This window comes from Paramormyrops kingsleyae, chromosome 7, assembly GCF_048594095.1.
Source record: "Paramormyrops kingsleyae isolate MSU_618 chromosome 7, PKINGS_0.4, whole genome shotgun sequence".
NCBI lineage: Eukaryota > Metazoa > Chordata > Actinopteri > Osteoglossiformes > Mormyridae > Paramormyrops > Paramormyrops kingsleyae.
This window is the reverse complement of record NC_132803.1, coordinates 35184658-35206380: the sequence shown is the minus strand read 5'-3', so window position 1 is coordinate 35206380 and position 21723 is coordinate 35184658. Positions and strand designations below refer to the sequence as shown.

Sequence of the window (21723 nt, the reverse complement as noted above, 5' to 3'; positions counted from 1 at the left end):
CATCGACAAATCAGTTTTGGATCGTTTGTTCATAGCGACACCTTGTGGTCAAATGAGTAAATGTAAGTCAAATGTAAGCCTTATAACTCATGACTGCTTTGACATGGAATTGATTTATACCTCTGCTGTACTGAAGGATTACTGTATGGTCTGTTGTCCGTCTTCCAACTGCTTATTCAGTAGAGGGTTGTGTGGAGTGGGAACAACCTGGAAGGAATGCAAGTTGATTCATACAGCTTACAATTTCATACAAACCTAGTTACCCAATTATAGTATATCTTTATAACCCTTGATAAATGGTATTGGACTGAATCAACGCAGACGTAAAGGACACCTTTCTGGAATTTGAAGGTTTTGGCTGCATTTTTTTTCAACCACTCCTTTTTTACTTTGATGATTACTTGCAACACCATAAAGTAACTTCAATGCTGGAAACCGAAAAACACATTAACAAGTAATAGCATTTACACTTAATTCAGTTTAGTCAATTATTTTCTTAACTAGCCGGGCTATACTCTCAAATCTGTTTTATATAATTGAATTATATGAATCCTGGCCTTAAATATTTTATAGATATAGGCAAGTAGATCGCGAGTGCAAGCGGCCGAAATGAGCTTTCTCCGCAGGGTGGCTGGGCTCTCCCTTAGAGATAGGGTGAGGAGCTCAGTCATTCGGGAGAGACTCAGAGTAGAGTCGCTGCTCCTCCGCATTGAGAGGAGCCAGATGAGGTGGCTCGGGCATCTGCTTAGGATGCCTCCTGGACGCCTCCCTGGTGAGGTGTTCCGGGCATGTCCCACTGGGAGGAGGCCCCGGGGAAGACCCAGGACACGCTGGAGGGACTATGTCTCTCGGCTGGCCTGGGAACGCCTCGGGATTCCCCCAGAGGAGCTGGAGGAAGTGGCTGGGGAGAGGGAAGTCTGGGTTTCCCTGCTGAGGCTACTGCCCCCGTGACCCGACCTCGGATAAGCGGAAGTTAATGGATGGATGGATGGAGGCAAGTAAGAATGGTCAAATGATCGAGCACCTGTGAAGCAGTGCTACATACACTTTATTTGTAAAAGCAATAAAGATTTTTTTTAAAAGATCACAAGATTATTTATTCTGATCTCTGTAAATGTTTCAGAAAACACAGGCTAATAAATGTACAATAATAACAAAACAGATACAATATAAAAAAATTAAGAATAAAACTTGTATTGCCTTTTCTACTGTCAAGCACCAATATCATAACCTGGATTACTCACATGCAATAAACCATGATAAGTACATCGTGCCACTCCTTTACCACCCACTTAACAAAGTACAGTATGTGGCCAGAGGTCAAAAACATCTATCGCACTGCATTTGGTATTTTGCCCAACAAGTAGAGCATTGTGCTAACGACATACTGGTTATGAGTTCAAATCCCAGGGAGCACGCATAAATTGTAACCCTTCCTTCTACTGTAAGTCACTTTCGATAAAAGCATCAGATAGATGAGTAAATATGAATAGAATTTAACAAGCAGATGAATTTGTGAGACAGAGATGATGATACGGTTTGGGGTTTTCCAGGAATCCCAGGGAGGCTTAACAAAACAACTATGCTTCAGCTGCTCAGGAAATAGATTTCCTCACTTCAGTCAGCTATGACGTTGTGGGATTTACAGAAGTTAACAGTTCTATTTTAGCCCATATTGTTATTTTTAATAGGCAATTCAAAGTCTTAAAAGATATTAAACTGAGATACACTTTTGTCTCTGTACATCATTTTCATTAGGATGGATGCAATTTATGTGTTTGACATTAAATATATCTAATTATTACTAACAAAATACGAATTGGTTTAAAATTCATGATTTTAAAGTTAATGATTAATGATACAAGAGGTAGACCATGTAACAGAAATACCACATGGAAAAGGACTTTAACTTTTGTAACCTTTTAAACACAGTTACAAAGGGGATTAATGTTAGGTTAAAAATCAACTGGCAGTATGTGTCAGCTGTAAAAAGATCTCACAATCATTACTTTGGCATGTGAGATTTTACCCCAGCATGAGATAGCTAACAGTTTCGAAGAAGCCAAGGATTCAGTGCATGAATTTCAGGTACTTTAGCTATAGGAATGGCAAAATCATTTAAGGTGTCAAGGGAAACAGTCTGAACAGCACATGTTATATTTGTTAGAAAAGGTGGGCTGTGACTGTTGTTGGAGTCAAAAGGTAAATATTTGCTGACTTTTTCAACAGGTGCTGAAACTGCTCTTAGCACAGAACTTTCACAGCAAGTCACAGTGACAGCTCTCCCAATATTTGTCTTATAGTTAAGAAAAAAAGCATCTTACTTCTACAAATGTGTCATACAGAAAACTACACATAGAATATAAATCAGGATATAGATTTAACCTAAATTTAACCAAAACTAAATTATAAGTACTTTAAATAGAATAAAAATGATATAATTCTTAATTCTAACGATAATTAGAAGTGACCTAATATGAGGAACTGCGTATAGATGTAAGTTTTACTATGATTATCTAGGAGTGCACTAGGTGTAATCCGGTATTATGTTCACTTCCATGTAATAAAAATACTGTAGTGATATCGCAGAGTGCTTGTAAAAGTTAATGATTCAGTGCCAGCAAGTATATAAAAACAACTCCCGTACTTGTAGGTTTCTAAGTTTAATCCATATAGTAAGACCCACTCAATATACATAATTCCAGGTAGGATCAAATTTTTGTATCGTTGCATGGAACTGAAGGGGTTGCAATTTTGTATGTGAAATTTCATGTCATAAAGATGTTATGTTGTCAAGAACATGATGAAATGTCTAAAACCTTACTTAATGTTGGATGGTATGTTACTATAATTACAGTGTGATGTTTTAGTTTGTTTTAGATCAATGGGTTAAAAATTCGACATGAACTTGAAGCTGTTTTAGATCAACAATTAAATGACCTCAGTCCTTCTATTATGTTGAATTTAATTGAGCAATATTTTTTTGCACCAAAGTTAAAGACTTACAGCTTGTGTAAAGCTACTTATCAGTAAAGTGTCTGTAACTCAGAGGTGTAAAGTAACAAAGTATGCTACAAATATTGTTACTGTACTTAAGTAGGTGAGTTTTCTTCCCAGTTTGTACTTCACTTGAGTAGGCCTTTTTGCAACTTTTACTTTAACTTGGCTACATTTCAGAGCCAAATATTAACTTTTTACTCAGATACATTTTATGCAACTAATGTGATGGAATGCCATAATACTCAAAATTAATTATATAAATATATATCTATATATAAATAAATTAATAAATTAATATTTCAATAATTAATGTAATCTGTCCTTTTATTTTTAAATAATTCAGTAAAACGTATTATATTGCGTAATATTCTATGTATATTTTTTTAATTGTATTTTGTAGATATATTGTGATTTTGTTAAAAGCATTATTTTACATGATGCAAATGTGATTAAATATTTCAAACTATATCTCACAAAGTTCAATTATTGCATCGGTCATGATCATCATCATTATTATTATTATTATTATTATTATTATTATTTTACATTACATGCTGTCGATATGAAGATGAACATACAATATGTAGAGATGCGCGACATATCGGTTAACATACTGAAATTGCCATCAGATAATTAAATTTTGTCAATAGGCCTATTCAATGTTAGCAGGACTAGAGCTGCTACTGAAATAATGGTGATTATTGCAATGGCTGAATAGCCATTTTCTCTGAGTACTCTATAAGTCTCTGTAGGCTGGAGTAGTGGGCATATCCAAAGGTTTATGGGCGTGTCGAAATGTTTATAGGCTTGTCGAATGGTGGGTGTATCAATAGAAAAGAGTGTTGCCTCACCCCATCCCCTCAGCTGAGGCTGGGTGATGTCGACTGACGTAGGGTACAGCTTCTGTAACCAACATTTCGGTGCACCTCGCACCGGTGTTGTAATGCACTTTGTAGTGAATGAAACTTACAGGTGAGAATTCAAACAGCACTACAAAATGGCTGACTCACTAAATAGTGCACTATATAGTGGGTGAATGGACATTTCAAACACAGCCCAACTCTAAAGACGGTGCTGACGACTATGCTGGGTATGCAAAATGATCGTTATACACAATTTGGACAATAGTATTGGCACACACTTCTTAATCATCAAATTCACGTGTTCCATTGAGATCCATTGCCACAGGTATATAAAATCAAGCACAGAGTCATGCAGTCAGGTTTACAAACATTTGTGAAAGAATCACTCATTCTGAAGACCTCAGAGAATTCAGGTGCAAAGTGGAAGCATTTAAGGAACAACAGAAACTCTTTGATGATGTGACAGACCACATAAAGCAACAGCCTCCGCATTCTGGTCTACTTTTTTCTGTATTGTGTGTATACAAAGTTCAGTGTAGAAAGTGCAATGACAATTTGCAGACAATTCATTTGACAGTGCTATTTTACAATACAAATAATACTAAGCATGAAAAACTAACTATTATGAGATATCTAAAGCATATATCTAACATATAGTTCAACACGAGATAGTAACATGATATGTGGCTGAGCAAAGTAGCAATATCAAGTGGCACAATGGGTAAATTTGGAGAATACTGCAGCAGTATTACAGAAGTAGCAATAAAAGTATGTATATTGCTCGTCTGCTTAAAAACAGTAAACATCAGTGATGTTTATCTTTGGTAGCTTGTGGAGGAAGCGAGTATAAAGCATTTCAGGCCACAATCTTATACAAACAAGCAAGACTAAAAACAAAGGAACGTGTTCTGCAAGTAGTCCATTTATTTTGCTTTTTCGAAGTAGGTAAGTGTAAACAAGCGTATGGAATGTCTTACACTACATGAACAAATAAGAAACCTGTATTTAATTATATATGTCTGTTAATAATCATTGCCTGACATATATGTCTGGTCTCTTTCTGAAATAATATTTACTGACAGCATTTTTGGCCAATACAAATCACCCTTGGACACACCCACCTTTCGATATGCCCTCACCCACTCCATCCTGCATTTTCTCAGGGGCAAATTAATGTGCAGGCTTGCCTAGGTCTGGGGGCCCAGAGTGATCAGGGGGCCCCTCTTAGCCGTCTCATTTTTTCCCCCCACTATTTTTTAAAGTGATCTTTTATTAATCATTTATTTGTTTGCAAGTTGATGATTGGTTGAAGCTGAATGGGGAGGCCAATTCTTAAATGGATCTCTTGTTGGCACTCTTTTTATACCCTTGTGTATTTGTGCACGTACATGTACGTGTACAAATACACGTACATACACATACATGTAAGTCTGTTTCCTGTGTAAAACGCATTTTACAAGCCTGTTCAATGAGTTTTATGCCAGGGAAGTGCAGAGAAAAGCAATTTAATAGTAAGAACTTGTTTTATATTCATTTGGAATTTGCTCTTCTCTGTAAAGTTATCAATGGTCTATGCTGACCATGATACACATTATGGATGCAGTTGACACGCACTGGATCAGAGTGTAATGTTTTAAGGTTACCGCTCTTGAGATGCTTTTATTCAGTGAGGTCTGTGTTGAGCTCTTTCTGGCTGCTGCACATAACCAATGTGAAAGTGTAAGCTTGCCGGTTTGTTGTTCCTCTGGTGTGATTGCTCTCATTTCATACAGCGTCACATTCTCTTTGACTATAGAAATGATTTTATAGTTTCTAATATTTAATAGTTCTAGAGCTAATTGTTGTATCATTTTGGGGAGTGGGGGCAGAAGAGGAGCCTATGGAAAGTACAGCCTAGGGGGCCCTGAACTTGTTAATTCGCCACTGTCTGTAGTAGAGGATAACGTTTTTCATTGGCTTGTTCACCACTTATAAGAGGTCTCAAAGTACCGACCCGTGAAATATTTATTTCTCATTACTAAATCTGGTCAGTTTTGTATACCATGTTCACTTTTAAATGATCTTCAACTTCACACACATCCAGAGCTGGACTAGGATCTTCCCGGTGGGTCGATGGGTACGTGGGCTGGCAAAATGTACCCCCCCTTCCCCACCCACCGTGGTCAGCAAAAATAATCACAGGGGACCCCAAAGTCCATGGCCGATTTTTAATCCCAATCCAGCCCTACACACATCTGCTATCCCGGCATTTTGAGATTTTTAGGCCTACTTACATTTCACTAAGAGGTCATTTCATAGAATCCCTTCATAATCCCGCTGAGTACTGATAATGTTCACAAGTACCTTGAATAAAAGTTTGGTGGTTTTAACAATGTAAATTTAAGAATGGCCTTCTTACTTCAGATTTCCTTTTAAATAACCCCCAAATCCACTCAGAGTACCATACAGTAATTAGACAATAATCTATTTTATTTGGCCTTCAGCTACATTAAATTGAATTAAGGTAGTCTTACAGTGTAATATGTTTTTTCCTCTGTTATTGATACTAATGTTAATTTTCTTCCAGTGATTACGATATGGCAGTAACCAACCAACCTGGTAGATACGAGCCTTCCGACTTCCAGACTGGTCTGTGCAGTTTCTGCTCTGACTGCGGCACATGTGAGTGCATCTTTCATGATGGGCACGTCCTTCGCTCTAACTACAGTGCCGACTGTCACTAGACGGCTCGACTTTTTTCTGATCAGGCAGTTGACTAGGTCGCCACCCTCTCTCCCCCCTCCTAGGCTGCTATGGCTTCTGGTGCCTTCCTTGCATGGGCTGCTCCATTGCCAGTGAAATGGATGAGTGCTGCCTGTGTGGCCTCAGCTTGCCCATGCGGAGTGTTTATAGGACCAAGTACAACATCAAGGTGAGCTCTCCTCCCTCTGGTGCATACAATTCAAAGCATGTCCTTGCACACATTAATGGCAGCAGCTGTAAGATGTAGAGTGGGCCATCAGATTCTCTAGAGCAGGGGTGTCAAACTGCAGTCCTGGAGAGCCGCAGCCCTGTGTAGCTTAGTTCTTTCCCTATCCCACCACAAATGATTCAGCTGAACAGCTATGTCATAATTAGCACAAGAAGTTGATTCAGGTGTGTTAAACGAGGGGAAACCCAAAAATGTGCAGGGCTCCGGCCCCCCAGGACTGGAGTCTGACACCTGTGCTCTAGAGGGTCCAGGGGCAGTGTTTTTGACTGTAAAAGTTCAAAAAGTTTGTTGAAAAAAAAAAAAAAAACTTTCTTTCTTATACACGATGAGCAAAAACATTCTGTGATTGGTTGGCATTTGCTCAGCGTTGGGAAGGGTCAAGCTCTTGAGACGCACTACTCAGACACACCTACTAAAACTGGTAATGAGCTGATTAAGATGTGTTTAAACATGGAGATGTGCAAACTGTATTGGATTCTGGCCTTTAAGGCCCGAAATTGAGGAACCCTGCCCCATATTCTGGTGTGCTAATTTGGGCAGGAGGATATTATAAAGCACAACAATGAACTGTTTGCTATAGGAATAACTATTATTATATTAGCAATTATCATTTGGATAAAACACCACGGACATTCATCCATGCATGAACTGTCAGATGATACCAGAGTACATGCAAACTCCACATACACAGAGTGGAGGACAGGATTCAAATCCCCCATCCAGGTGGTGTGAAACATTAGTGCAATGTTTTACCTTGTATTACTGTATAAACAAATGTTCTAAAGCTATTTTAAAGACAGATACTTTTCAAGCATAAATAACTAATAACTTTTTGCGCCATTTTTGGTCTCCAGGGATCCCTTTGCAAGGACTTCCTTGTGCACTACTGCTGTTTCATCTGTTCTGTCTGTCAGCTGAAGAGAGACATAGAGAAACGAAAGGAGCAAGGCATCTTCTAAAAGAAAGTGTTCAGATCTCCTCCAAGACAATCAAAACAAACACAAACCACCTCAGTGACTGATAGCTCAGGTGCTAAAATGGTATCATGCACCAGAATTAGACAGCCACTGTGCTACATACTTACTATTTACTGCCGCGTCATTTGCTGTTTCAGTCATGATGCTTTACATGTGTAAGATGTAGAGTATGTTGAACATATTGGGATAAAGTTTTTACAAGGAAGAAATCCATGTCCATTATTACATTAATATATTTTTATAGCTAACCATTTCTATCTAAATGTTTAAAAATTCAATTGAAAAAATGCCTATCCAAATGCCAAATACCCTATGTTTATTACATAAAACTAGAAAAGATGCTGTTGAAAAAACAACAATGTATTGCCAGGACAGCCCCATCACCCCCTGCCCCCCATGTACTGCTCCCACACTAAGCCTATGTCTAGAACTACTGGGTGGATCAATGGTAAATGTGCAGTCACCCTTCCCTTTCCTGCCACTAAGTGGTGGTGCTTAAATTTTGGGGTGACTCGTCACAAAATCTGGTCAATTCCAGTTCAAGTTTGCAAAAGATCCACCAAATATTTTTTGAGTTATCTTAAGATTGAGTCTGCTTCAGTGGACCGGTCTCAAAACAATATGAAATCCACTTTAGGGGAATACAAATAATCATACATAGTAAACAAAATTTCTATTAAAACACTGTCTTTCAAAATTTGTGAAAGGTTTGTATACCAATGTTACTTTTATGAATTAGGGGTATTTTAGACATAACCATCAATCAATTCATCACTGAGAGAAGCCCAGACTTAAGTGAAAAGGGCAGAAAATTTGGAGAGACATCACTTCAAAACTTGTGCAGAAAATTGCTTTCAGTCATCCAGGATGATCACTAATACCAAGGTAACTCAGCAACTATGGAGACGACATACCTGGAGGTAGCACCTCAAAGAGCTCCACAGGACCATAAACAGAAAAATCTCAAACAGCTGGGGAAAACACTGTAAACATCTGGAGATCTAGTTAGTTGATCTACTCTGCCTATAATATAGAAAAGCTTTATTTTTAATTTTCAGTACCCCACAGTATGAATAAATTAATTCTACACTACTCCAATTTGACCATGCAGTGAGGCTGACAATATTATCAATTGCTGAAGATGCTAAAATTTAAATGCCAGCTGAACAAATAAATTACAAACTTCACAGCACTAATTTGCTAAAGCAGAAAAACAATGCTTTTATCAATTTAAGAGATTAAACTGCAATATTGATAACCATGTATTTGGCCTATTTAAAGTGGTAACGCGTTAACCACCTGTACTAACCACACTAATGCTTTAATTGAGAAATCCTGTAATATACTCATCTATTTTCAACATCTGTTGATACAGCGACCTTCATGGTGGTCTGGAATCACTTTAGAAATGATGTCTGCCTATAGCAAGACAGACATAATATTGTGCCAATGAGTCTGCTCTAATACAAGTTCCCATACTCAAATACAAGAATTTCTTTCAGAAATGTAAATTACCAGTAGCGCATAAACAAAATTGCTTCCTTTTCAAAAGGAACCCCACTTCCAAATACTGGCTATTTCATGTTACTAACAGGTTTACAGCCTTCAGTGAGCAGTAAAACTACACCAGTCTGAATCATCCCAGATCCTACTCAAAGTCACCTCCCACTAAACAACATATAAATACCACAAACTTGTATTTTACATAAAACATCTGTTGCATAGTAAATCAAAACTCTGAAAGGCACCTTTAAAATAAAATGTATTATTATTATTATTATTATTATTATTATTAAAGGCAATGCAGAATGAAACTATATGTTTTGATATCCTAACTGATTGGTTTTGGAAAGCTAATGCTAATAGTTGATGGTCATTCCTTTAACACCTTTTCAAGGGTGGAGAATCCCAATGGAAGAGATCGTACAGCAGTTCTGTTTAAATACTTCACATACATTTATTCAAACGGTACACAGATAGCTCCTGAATAAGCAGGGTCCATCAAGAACACACTGGGTGCGAAGATGCCCATAGGCCAATGATCACACTCTGTGGGGAGGAGAGGATTTCATACTGACCAATGCAGATTGGCATTTATGAAGAGCAGCATAAAAATCCTTTAAAAGCACGCAAAAGAGAGCGAGGGGCCTCTGCTAGCCATGTCTTAACACGCTCAGTGCCAAATCGCACAAGCGTCAGCGTGACACACAGCAACCTCGGAGGGGTTCTCAGATGTCTTACTGGGTTCTCACAAATATACTCCCATGAGTGGGAAAAAGCATACCAAAGGAGCTGCAATGTAAATGAAAGAGTTAATCAGCATTAAAAAGCCCCACACACGTCCACACACGTGCACACGCGTGCACACGCGTGCACACACGTGCACACGCGTGCACACACGTGCACACACACAAACACGCACGCACGCACAGGGCGACATCTGCTACAGGCAAACAGAATTAAAAAAACCTACCTAATATTCTGAGATGGTAAAAATTAATATAGTGCTCATAAAATTAGCAATTAATCTCTGCCATCGTCCTCTCGACACTGCTGCCAACAGTGGTTAACGATACATCCAACGCTGGAATAAGTCAGTCTCATGTATCGCATCTGCTATACTATTAAGATAATGCATGTCTATTGTCTAAATTTGTTATATATGAACAAACCTAAGGCTATGCTTCTCTTTAACCTGGGACCCTAACCTGATAGGCCACATATCGATCCATGCCCAATAGGAAGATGACCTTCACACCTACAGATCCAGAGGCCACACACACTCATATCCTGCCATTATGCAATATCTGGACACAGACTTTCAACTTACAATTTATTCAGTGAAACAAGCTAGGCAGACATTAGGCCCAGGATTTACATCTTAACACATTACGATGAAAATGTTGGAAATTAATCACTTAGTATGACAGAAAAATAAGCATGTAGGTAAACACCAGATATGAACAAATGAGTCTATTGTCCATTTGAAACCAACATCCCATTCTTTTTATGAATAAAGGACTAAACATGAACCATTCATAACTCAATTTTTTTCCTTCAGTCCAAAGCTTAATTACCATATGTAATCTGTCTTCGGTGCAAATTTGGTCATTTGATTCATATCTTCATGCAGTAAGCCTTGATGACGACATTCTCATACGCAGCCTGGCTTGGAGTAGGTGTGCCCAGCCCTGATCCTTGATGGATAGAGCCCAAGCTTAATAATTATGATTCTATTAGCGTGTAAGTGATTCCTGAAACACCATACAAGGTGACTCTCGATCCAGTTCTTTAATGAAATCAAAAAGACAAGCCGTGTGGGCCAATTTGGAGCAGGACTGCACACCGCCGATTTCACACTTGAGAGGAGGTCAGAAGCCCAGCCGCGAGATACATCTCAGGGTCGGAGGCCAGCAGATCCACATACCATTCCAGCAGAATAACTGATCACACCTGACCAGCAACCAGCAAGACAGTGTGGCATTTACTGACAGGGCTAAGGCCACAAAGCACACACAGAGGCTATTAGATTTTCACATTCCACATCCAGAGACTGAAGCTGTCTAACAAAGTATTCTTCTTTCGAAGAAGGGGGACAAAAAAAAGAAAAGAAAAGAAAAAAAAAAAACAGGGAAACCGTGAACTCCTTTGATCTAACTTGAGTACTTTGTCAAAAGACAGATTTTCTTTTTGGTTGACACTCAACAGTGCTTCTGTAACCTTTGTCCTACTTGTGGAGCAGAGCAGGCGATCTGGGTCAGAGCATTGTCCGATAAAGGGAGCCGGCCAGGGTGACTACTGGCTCATTTGGGCCTCCATGGCCTGGGCCGTCCACTCAGGGGCTGCTTGGCTTATCTTCTCCAGAAGGTTGTTCACCTGGAAGCACAGCGACTGGATCTGCTTGTCCCAGGTGGGCAGCGGCTCGCGTGCTAACGGGGGAAACAGCCAAAACATTTTGTTACATTTAACAGCTGCACCAGACGGCAAAGTCACGGGACACCATAACCCAGCACTGTGGGGAATAGGGATGTAATGATACACTAAACTCACGGTTCGATAGGATTCACGATTCAGAGTTCACGGTACGATTTTCTCACGATTTTTTAACAGAATGAGCTGCAGACAAATTTACTCAAAAATATTCCTTTATCTTTCTAAACTGTGCAAAATGTGTCCTTTTCTCAACAGTGCAACTCAAATAAACAGTAACGCTTTACATTAACTGCACCTTCATAATGCATTCATTAAGTATTCAGAAATCATTCATAAACATCATGCATGTATACCTTTACTTCCTAACATCCTTTAACAGCTGTAATATACATTAATAACAAACATTATATAATAAACATTATAATTGTATTATCATGTAATGTTTGTTATTAATGTATATTAAAGCTGTTAAGGGATGTTAGGATGTTAAAGTGTACTTGGATGCTGCTTATGAATGTTCTATGAATGCATTATTAAGGTACACTTAATATAAAGCATTACCAAATAAACTAAGGCTTGCATGTGCAGCTTTTTAGCGTGGTTTGCCCTTTTAATAATCTTCGCTCTGGTGGTGGTGAATTGAGCTCACTGTGGTGCCGGTGGACATGCTGAAGCATGTTCGTTGTGCTATTTGTGTATGTTATCAGTCTTTTACAACATGTGCACGCAGTTTTTGTCTTGTCTGTGCTTTTCTCTCTGTTTTCGTTTGTGGTTAACGGAAAGCTAAAATGCTGCCACACCGCCGATTTAAGATCGGGGGGTGTGTCCTCAATTTTCAAATTCGCTCTCAATCTCGCGTTCGGCCAAAGCCAAAAACTGAATGCGCAGCGACATCTGACATCGAACTGACGTTGTGAAATCAAATGTAATATTACACCAGTTTTTCTGTTAAGTAAAGTACCATGAATTCATTTTCCACATCAGCTGGTTTAAATCGTAATACATGCACATCAATTTTTAACGATTCGCGATTCATCGTTACATGCCTAGCGGGGAAATTATTATCAAGCATGTTACTTTATTTACTAGAGAGCTCAATTGAGTTTGCTGATTATCAAAAACACTCACAGTAATACATCCTGATAGATACCCTTAACTTTAAGCAGTATGTGAACCGGAAACTGGATTTCGTTAATGAATCATATTCAGTTACGCTAAACCTTGCCTTGAGATGCCATGGAAACCGGCAACATTTCTGAAGACGTTAAGTAGCATCCAAGAAGATCACATTGCCAATGCTGCCCCAAGAGGAAGCATACTCACTCTCAAAGTGGACTATCCCGTCTATCTGATCAATGAAGCCGTTCATTCGCCCCTCTGTGATCATCTGCGAGGCGATCTTCTCCGCCTGTGGACGACAACAGAGGTGGTCACTCATACATCTAGCCGCACCCCACCAGACACAGGCACATGGCCGGAAGTGTCACACTCACAACACACAACAGTGTTTAGACTCGCTTCAAGGTTTAGTGTGCCGAGGCCACTCATGTAAAACTCTGCTCAGTGACAATTACGAATGACGTGTTAGAGGTTAGTCTACCTGCAACAGTACACAGCACCACGTTTTTACACTTTGAACCAAGAACACGTTAGTGCTCGTAATGTTGGCTGGTTGCATCCAGACTATTACAAAATGACAGCTCACTCCCATTATAATCAGGGTCATAAAGGCCCACCGACAGATTCTTACACATATTAAAGTATTAATTTGACTCTTAATGTATTTCATCAACAAAAAGGTGGTGAAATGATCGCTAAACAGTAACTTACATTAACAGAAAAATTTGTAATTGTCTAAGCTATTTTGCAGGACTACAAAACTGAAGGGAATAATGAAAATAAACGTTAAGTATATTCAGCAGCAAAACGAATTTATATGAGAGGGGGTAAAACCATTTGGGCTATAGAAACCAGACAGATTTTAGGTGGAACGTCAATCTCTGTTGTTACAGCAGACTAGTGTCTCAAATATAAATAAATGTCTATAATTATAAATTCGTGCTCTTCTGCAGAACTAGTAGTGTGGTTCATTTCAGGTTACTCAGCCCCCGAAAAGCCTCAGCCTCATCTCTTCTCTTGCCAGGAGCCAGTAGAGGCAGATTCAGGTTTTATGTAGCTCTTGAGTTTACTTACCTAGAAAAAAAGTCACCTTTTTCCCTACACAACCAAAATAACTGCCAAGCTGTTTATCAGCTGTTCGTGTCATTAACCTCACTAAGAGAGAACATGTACACACCAATAAAAGCCTGATTTAGGCCAAACAGCCCTGAATACCACATTAAAAAACAGTCTTCTGCTGGATACAGGCTAAATATCCCATCAATATCGGATACTTATACTCAATTCCTCTAATTTAAGAACGAACAAATCAAAATGCTAAAACTACGCTTGGAGCCAATGGTCCCTTTCTATTGTATGTAAAATCGAATAGATCCATAAAATTCCATATTTCAGCAGCAAAGCTATTATAAGGGGAGTGCACTCCACATATTACACACTTGTCTTCGATGGAAGCACTGACAACCACGTTCCAGTTCCGGTTTTTAGTTTGCATTTTGGGTCACACTTGATTTATTAGTAAAGTAGTGTATTTGTTCCCTACCAAGTTGGCTCTGTAACCAGGGGCATCCTCATTGGAACAATCGCCCTGCACAACGACACACATATATTCAAAATACAAGCCACCCGGAGACGGGCACAGCGCTGCTATAAAGCAGGCATTAAAAAACACAAAAACGTGGACATTTTTTCTTTTAAATTCTCAAACAGGTGAGTCTGACAAAAGGTCAGAGACACGTTAAAATTTCCACTTGAAACGTCTCATATTTTAAAATAACCGACATGCGTTCCGAAATTCGAAATTCCAAAATAAACAGAAGGGTGGGAAAATAGACCAAAGGGTTAATTTTCCCCAGACTGAGGAAAAAAATTCACCTTGTCACTCCAACAACTATATGCTATGGAATAACAAACAACTTGCCACACCATACAAACATGCAAAAAAAATATGCAATGAATGCATCAAACCACTCTTCAACACAATAGTGACCAATTTCTCAGTCTTCTTCAGTTAAAAGACAGAACCTGCCATTTCTAGGGCCGAAATTGGAACGGGCCATTTGGAAACGGGGCCAAGGTGCAGACAGCTTTCCCGTGACAGCAGGAGTGCAGGGGCCATTTTGCTGTGCACAGAGGAGGCTCCGTTTGAACTGCAAGCCCTTACCTTGGCGGGAGGGATCTCCAGCAGGGCGCCTAGCTCTTCAAAGGTGATGTTATTGTAGAGCTTGCTGGCAGACAGCAGGTTGTGCTCAATGACGGCCCTGTCTAATATGCTGGAGCCTGTGGGGGGGGGGGGGGGGGGGGAGGGGGAATTGCCGTTACAAGATTTACCACATTAAATATATTTGCGCTACACTGTTTCGGTTATTTGCAGTCATTGTTATGTACTTTTTTCCTTCTTTTGCTTTATTTTATTCTTTATCCTTGCCCCACTATTTACTGTTTAATGCTCTATCACAACTGTTCCTTATTCTGGATGTATGCTGCTCCATAGAAAGGCATCTTCATTTCATATGTGTGAAATGAGAATAAAGTGACTTAACTTATTAAATATTTCCTTTCAGAGTCGATTATTTCTACTGTAAAAGGAGCAAGGCAGAGCAGGTTGGACTTGAGTATAAGATGTACAGTGATTCCCCCCAATCTGCAGTTTGTTACCTGCAGTCAACTGCGGTCCAACAATATTACATGGAAAATTCCAGAAATAATTCATATTATTCATACACAATAATGTGTGTGTATGTATATACAGTGGTACCTCATAACTTGAATTTAATCCGTTCAGAACTCCGGATCGAATCCTAAAAAGTTCTAGTCGTGATCGAATTTTCCCCATAAGAAATAATGGAAAACCAATTAATTGGTTCCCGGCCCCAAAAAATTATACCGAAATATGTTTTTTTAAGCATTTAAACACAAAATTAACCGGATAAAACAAGAGCATATACTGTACTAAACACATCGAAGCAGTTATCAAAACAGTAATTTGTAAAGTAAGAAAATGTGTCCAAACAATGTGTCCTGCCCCGATCGTCCGCTCCTTCCGGGTGTCACGCCCCCTCGTTAACTCTGTGTGAATTCCCCGTGTGATCAGCTGTTTCTAGTTGTTTTCATTAGCCCTCTGTATTTCGTCCGTGTTTCAGTTTGTTTCCCCAGTCCGGTCATTGTATTGTCCATCTGCGTTTTGCCTGCCTTACCTGCAATTAAACCCCATATTCCCCAATACCCTGACGTCTGCGCCTTTGTCTCCGTTCCCTCCCCTCTCGGCACGACAATATTATTATAATTAAACGTATTAATGGTTTATTATTAATATTAAAATAATGAATAAGAAATCTTTATTTTTAAATGTATTTTATTATAATACTGTTACTTGTCTATCATTGTCTAAATGTATTTTTACTGTCTAAATATATGTATTCAGCTAGTGTAAACATGCAGGATGTTATCACAGCAAATGCGATGCTGAGACTGAAGCGTTACCCTTTGTTTCTGCTGAGAGACGTGCCGCGCAACTCATTTCCCCGCGCGTACAACTTATCTTAGGTCGGCGTTCACGGTTTGACTTCTGAGATTCAGATCGAGCTCTAGGTAATTTTTTTTCGAACTGGTTGGTTCGACTTTTAAGAAATTTGAGTTCTAATGAGTTCAATAACTGAGGTACCACTGTATGTGTGTGTGTGTGTGTGTATATATATATATATATATATATATATATATATATATATATATATATATATATATATATATATATATATATATATATATATATATATATATATATATATATATACATACATACATACATACATACATACATACATACATACATACATACATACACACACACACACACACACACACACACACACACACACACACACACACACACACAAATATAAATATATTACATACATATATATGGTTTGGCACTATCCGCAGCTACAGGCATTTGCATGACATGTCCCCACGGATATGAGGGGACTGCTGTGCTGAATATTATTCTGTGGCTGGGGGGCGTGTGGTGCCTGGAGACTGACCGTCCGCTGTAGTGGCCTTCTGGTGCGGCATCAGCATGGCCGCAAACTCCTGCAGCTGGTTCCCCCGGATGATGCGGTCCAGGTACATCTTCTCCAGGATGCCGTACGCGGCAAGCTGCTGGCAGCGCTCGTCCTTGAAGAGGGTGGCGAGCATGCGGGAGCGCTGCTGGCCTGTGCACGGGGAAAGAATGCACCCTGATGGTCAGTGTGTCAAGGTGCACTTAGTGGCAGAGCCCCTAAATGCCTTCAGGAGACACCTTCTGAGCTGTCTTTGGAGCTTTGGTTCGCGCGATCACTGGCGACACGTGGCAATATCGCCATGGCGCCTGTGTCTGCTGGTAACACCATTGGCCAAACATGTGTAGTGAGCGCCCACCGTACCTGCCGAGGCCAGAATGGTGCAGTGTAGGGCATGCTTCAGCGCCTCCAGACGCTCACTCTCGTGCACGATGGACTTGTAGGAGAGCTCGTTGTATCTCTGTGCCGCCTCAATGAACTTCCGCCTGTAATCCAGGACTCTGGCGTAGCACACCTAGGGAGAGGAAACCCCGTGAGCTTAGCTTGCACTCCGCAGTGCATGATGGGAATTCCACATGGTTACTAACTGCAGGCACTTTCTGGGACTGACATGGTAAGGCATGTCACGCTCAACATTCTCAGTCAATTATTTTATACAGATATCCATCAAAATATGGATTATGGACTGTAGCTTCCATTCTCAATAAACTAGAAGTTCAGGCAATGTTTTGCTGCAACAGAAAAAAGCTAATCAGTCGCATTGCATGCAAATAAACATGGAGACAAGCCCACATCAGGCACCTTATAGTGAATCTGAAGTTGCTCATTGGTAGACTCATTCTGCAGGAGAGAGGCTCGGTTGATGTATGCCTCCGCCTGTACAGGGTCATCATCTTCCAGGTATAGACGAGCGATCTTCAGGTACGTGTCGAGCTTGTAGTCTACATTATACTGCCTGGGAAAGGGGAAACAGTACATATGTACCATCCATACGTTTATAATGAAAGAAATTTTGGGTTCGCTATGCATTAGCCTTACAATTAATGTAAGTTCAATTAAACTTAGCACAGTGCCTCAATTTTAGCTCATAAGACTGGCATTTAGGTTTTTTGTTTGAATAACCAGATGGCAAATGTCAAATGTAAATTAAGATCTGTTGAACACCTTTATAGGTAGAAGTGCTGGTGGTTCTTTAAATAAGCAGGTGGTATATGACAATCTAGGATTAAGATGCGCTGGTATTTTATATATACTGGACTTGCATGCAAGATTGAAATTGCTCTTAGGTACTTTGAATGATGTGAGTTCAAACACCTCCCCAATTTCCTAACACAGCACACAAATCTGAGGGTGAGTTTAGGTGTCCGCAGTGCAAAGTCTACCTAACCATAGTCCATAAACTTACTTTTGTCCTGTTTCCAGCGGAATGCCCACGAGAACCTGAGCGGCATTCCTCCAGTCTTCTTCCTTCTCATAGATGGTTGCCAAATGCTGTCTGATAGAAGCCACCTGTGAAGAAAGAACCATGCCGTGCCAATTTTCAGGCATAACCTCATAAATCTCATCCATTTACTTACTGTTGTTTTCTGTTCGTGACAAATAACATTTCATACATCTTATATATATATGACTCCTTTTAGTTTTGTATATATCTGTATATCTGTACATGACCATACATTTCCATATATGGCAAATGCTATACCCTTCTGGTTTCTGTACATGCTTTATACTTCTGCACTTTACTGTAAATTATTACAGTACTTTATATAATTAATGCTATTACTGCACTTCTGGTCAGATGCTAACTGCATTTCATTGGCATTGTATCTGTACTATGAATGATGACAATAAAGTTGAATCTGATTTGATCTGATAGTGAGATACCCTTTGGCACTTCTTAAATGTGCAAAAATGATACAATAAGAATGGATGAAAATAAAAGATCCTTTTCATACAAAGAAATAAGTGACTACCATCAAAAATACAGGTGCATAGGTATATATGCATTTAATAATAAGCATGCAATAGCTGTGGAACTGAACTGGGCCATAAACAGAGAGCTGGACGACAGCGAATGTGACCCTCTGCCCAACACCCATCCAAATGAGCCCCCTCACCTGCTCTTCAAAAGAAATGACCCTGGGCTGAATCTTCTCCAGGGTGAAGTGATAGACCGCCTTGGCCGTACTGTCAGGGAGATTAGGGAGATGAGTGCAGAAATCCGTCAGCAGCTGTCTGGAAATCACTAAGCTGACATTCTCATTGACCACTAAAAGAAAGGGGGGGGGGGGGGAGAGAACACTGCTGATGAGTAAACCCTATATGGCAAGGCAAAGACATCTGAGAGAAATGCATACAAGTAAAAAAAAAACATTCAGTATCCTCAGAAAGTGCTCAAGTAAGTAGGTTACAGAATCGTCTAGATGTTTTGTACACCCATTTAAGAGCAGAAGGCTACTTACTGGCTTCAACGAATGCTTTTAATGCCTCCAGCTGTTCCCCGTCGGTAAACTGAATAGCCTTTTCGAGAATCTGTCGGTATCTGCAGGGAAACAAAATGTCTGCAGTGTTTAATTCTAGAAGCTGCCATTAACTGCCATTTAATTCCATCCAGAGTACCAACAGCAATATCTCCTTATATTGCATTTAGCTTTTGTACATTTCTGTATTTTTCTAAATAGAATACTTAAACACCAGAAAAAAATAAGACAAATGTCACTACTTTTAGATAATTCCAGATTCTGCATAGGGAAGCCACGAAAATCCAGTGACCTTAAACTGTCATTTAAATGATTTTTCTTTTTAAATTAGCAAGATTGTAAAAGATCTGGCTGAAGTAAATGATGCAGCCTATAAAAGTGATATTAACCACATAAATATACCGAGAAGGATGTCTACCATGGTCACACTAACGCAAAACATACTTTCATAACGTGAACTGAAATTTAATTACAAACATGACCTGACTACCATAATAACAATACCAATTCAACACGAAATATGACATTAATGATTATAGATAAAAATTGAATAAAATAAAAATGTAAATATAACTTAATCACTCAATGATGTTGTTTGTCGACAAATACGATTGAATTGGACAGTGTGAAGTCCACCTATCTGCAACAGCTACAGATGCCCGACTGTGGTCATCAGATGTTAGCTGACTGGCCAGGGAAAACTAGCACCAATCTTCACTTTAATTGTACGTTTTAATCGACAAAACCCATGCTTGCAATAATTCACATCCACTTGGCTAGTGCCAAGCTAGATAAGTAGCCAGCTAACTACCAAATAGCTTCGGCATAGTAAATAGCATGATGACATAGCATACAGCTAGGCTAACTGTACGCCACATTCACCTTAAAGTTCATTCAAATTTCATTACGCTTAATTAATGTCAATACATGATCCCTCCTATGTCTGATTTGCAAAGTTTACCTGTTAAGAGATTAATAGGTAACAATCTTGTGCCAACTGGAAATGCAATTACTCGGCTATCTAGCTAGCTCACTAGCTGCCTCACTGACTGACTTGACGAGTCTGTGGCCGGCTCACGGTGGATCCTACCAGGACGGAGCTTTTCGTAAATTACAAATAATTTTCTCAGTCATGTTTTAAGCATTTAACATAGACATTCCCCGGGACTTCCGCGGAGTAACGGACCACTTACTTTCCAGCGAGGTCTTTGTGAGACCCGCTTGAGTTCATGAGCTGGGCTAGCTCCTGCCTGACTGCGGCCGCCATTTTCTCCAGTGAAGCATCAACAGCGCTCGCGAGGCATGGAACCATCCATCCGTCAGAGAGGGGCCACGCGCTGTAAAGAGGCAACCAGCCAGCCAGCGATCGAGCGAGCGATCGATCCATCACAGAGGGCGCTGCATCACCCCGCACAGTTACGGGTGGATGTATTTCGTACCGGCTAATTCTATTAAGTCCTATTATTTCTCCGGCTTTTTCTGGTATTGCAGCTGGAAACTTGATTATGCGCGAGGCAAACGCCAGTAACGCCAATACAACCTGTAATAACCATTTGATGAAATGGCGTTGTTGTGTTTTAATGTCCACTGAAATAAATTGAACATTAAATCAGCGACGAGATGATTATTATTCAGGTAATTTGTCATTTTCGCATGTAAAATATCTAGAAAATCAAGACTATCGTTTACTTAACATGTATTATTTCTCCATCACAGTAGACAGCAAGAAAGCATTATAGTTTTGATGTATTCTGAGGTTTAACTTTAATATAATTCGTCCTATTATAGGTTACCCCTGGACGGCGTCATTGGGCTATTAAAGAGCTTCTGTGGTTCACTGACAAATACTCTGCTAATAAATTTGCCGTCCTTTTAAATGTAGTTTGTAAATTGTATCAGCAAAGAGTTATTTCAATCTTCGAGCGCAGTTGCATCACATTTTAACTTAAATATGCGTGCGCGATTGAAAGTGCAACAGTACATTAATTTAAGATTCTTACTTAATACAACTTTGAAGCTTTTGCATGTACTTATATCGCCGTCCAAAACACTCAATGAATACTAAGATACTGCGATTTAAGCATCTTGTACTAAAGGTCATATAGCCCAGGTGATAGACGCTACCGTTAACTAAATAATATAATTCCTAATATAGCCGTTTCTATTTTAATATAACACAACATTTGTGAAGAAATGCAACTCCCTATAGCAAAACTGGACTTCAAATTAGTATTGTTAACTTGGATTAAAAACAGCCTAACGGTACTAAGGAAGGTGGTGGGGTCGAGTAGCAGACGTATGCACGCAGTCACGCATGGGCCG

At 39.5% G+C, this 21723-nt stretch overlaps 2 protein-coding genes across 5 annotated transcripts; one reads left to right on the top strand and one right to left on the bottom strand.

Moving 5' to 3' along the window:
* Positions 1-2004: 2004 nt before the first annotated feature.
* On the top strand, positions 2005-8020 carry plac8.2 (placenta associated 8, tandem duplicate 2). 3 transcript variants are annotated; one of them, XM_023795957.1, is made up of 4 exons: positions 2005-2088; positions 6430-6524; positions 6650-6774; positions 7689-8020. In XM_023795957.1, exons 1-4 carry the CDS (start codon positions 2078-2080, stop codon positions 7791-7793), a joined length of 336 nt encoding a protein of 111 aa, XP_023651725.1. In that variant the 5' UTR covers positions 2005-2077; the 3' UTR covers positions 7794-8020. The 3 variants fall into 3 exon arrangements, with proteins under 3 accessions (XP_023651725.1, XP_023651742.1, XP_023651733.1); XM_023795974.2 differs by having other exon boundaries at positions 2082-2202; XM_023795965.2 differs by lacking the exon at positions 2005-2088 and adding an exon at positions 2610-2705.
* A 2610-nt stretch (positions 8021-10630) lies between these two features.
* cops4 (COP9 constitutive photomorphogenic homolog subunit 4 (Arabidopsis)) lies at positions 10631-21723 on the bottom strand. 2 transcript variants are annotated; one of them, XM_023795941.2, is made up of 11 exons: positions 20595-20738; positions 19384-19463; positions 19039-19190; positions 18327-18430; positions 17723-17876; positions 17285-17435; positions 16904-17074; positions 15028-15143; positions 14407-14451; positions 13068-13152; positions 10631-11740 (listed from the first exon to the last, which is right to left on the bottom strand). In XM_023795941.2, the coding sequence occupies exons 1-11, from the start codon at positions 20711-20713 to the stop codon at positions 11607-11609; spliced, it is 1311 nt and encodes a 436-aa protein (XP_023651709.2). In that variant the 5' UTR covers positions 20714-20738; the 3' UTR covers positions 10631-11606. The 2 variants fall into 2 exon arrangements, with proteins under 2 accessions (XP_023651709.2, XP_023651713.1); XM_023795945.2 differs by lacking the exon at positions 14407-14451 and having other exon boundaries at positions 20595-21723.

What these genes read in the sequence shown, in the direction of transcription:
- cops4 (XM_023795945.2), bottom strand. Translation starts at nt 20,788, where the DNA reads ATGGATCGATCGCTCGCTCGATCGCTGGCTGGCTGGTTGCCTCTTTAC. An exon ending in AAAAGCATTCGTTGAAGCCA is followed by an intron (nt 19,191 to 19,383) that starts GTAAGTAGCCTT and finishes CCTTTCTTTTAG; the next exon opens with TGGTCAATGAGAATGTCAGC. An exon ending in CACCATTCTGGCCTCGGCAG is followed by an intron (nt 17,075 to 17,284) that starts GTACGGTGGGCG and finishes CCCCGTGCACAG; the next exon opens with GCCAGCAGCGCTCCCGCATG.
- plac8.2 (XM_023795957.1), top strand. An exon ending in CTGCTCTGACTGCGGCACAT is followed by an intron (nt 6,525 to 6,649) that starts GTGAGTGCATCT and finishes CCCCCCTCCTAG; the next exon opens with GCTGCTATGGCTTCTGGTGC. An exon ending in GGACCAAGTACAACATCAAG is followed by an intron (nt 6,775 to 7,688) that starts GTGAGCTCTCCT and finishes TTTGGTCTCCAG; the next exon opens with GGATCCCTTTGCAAGGACTT.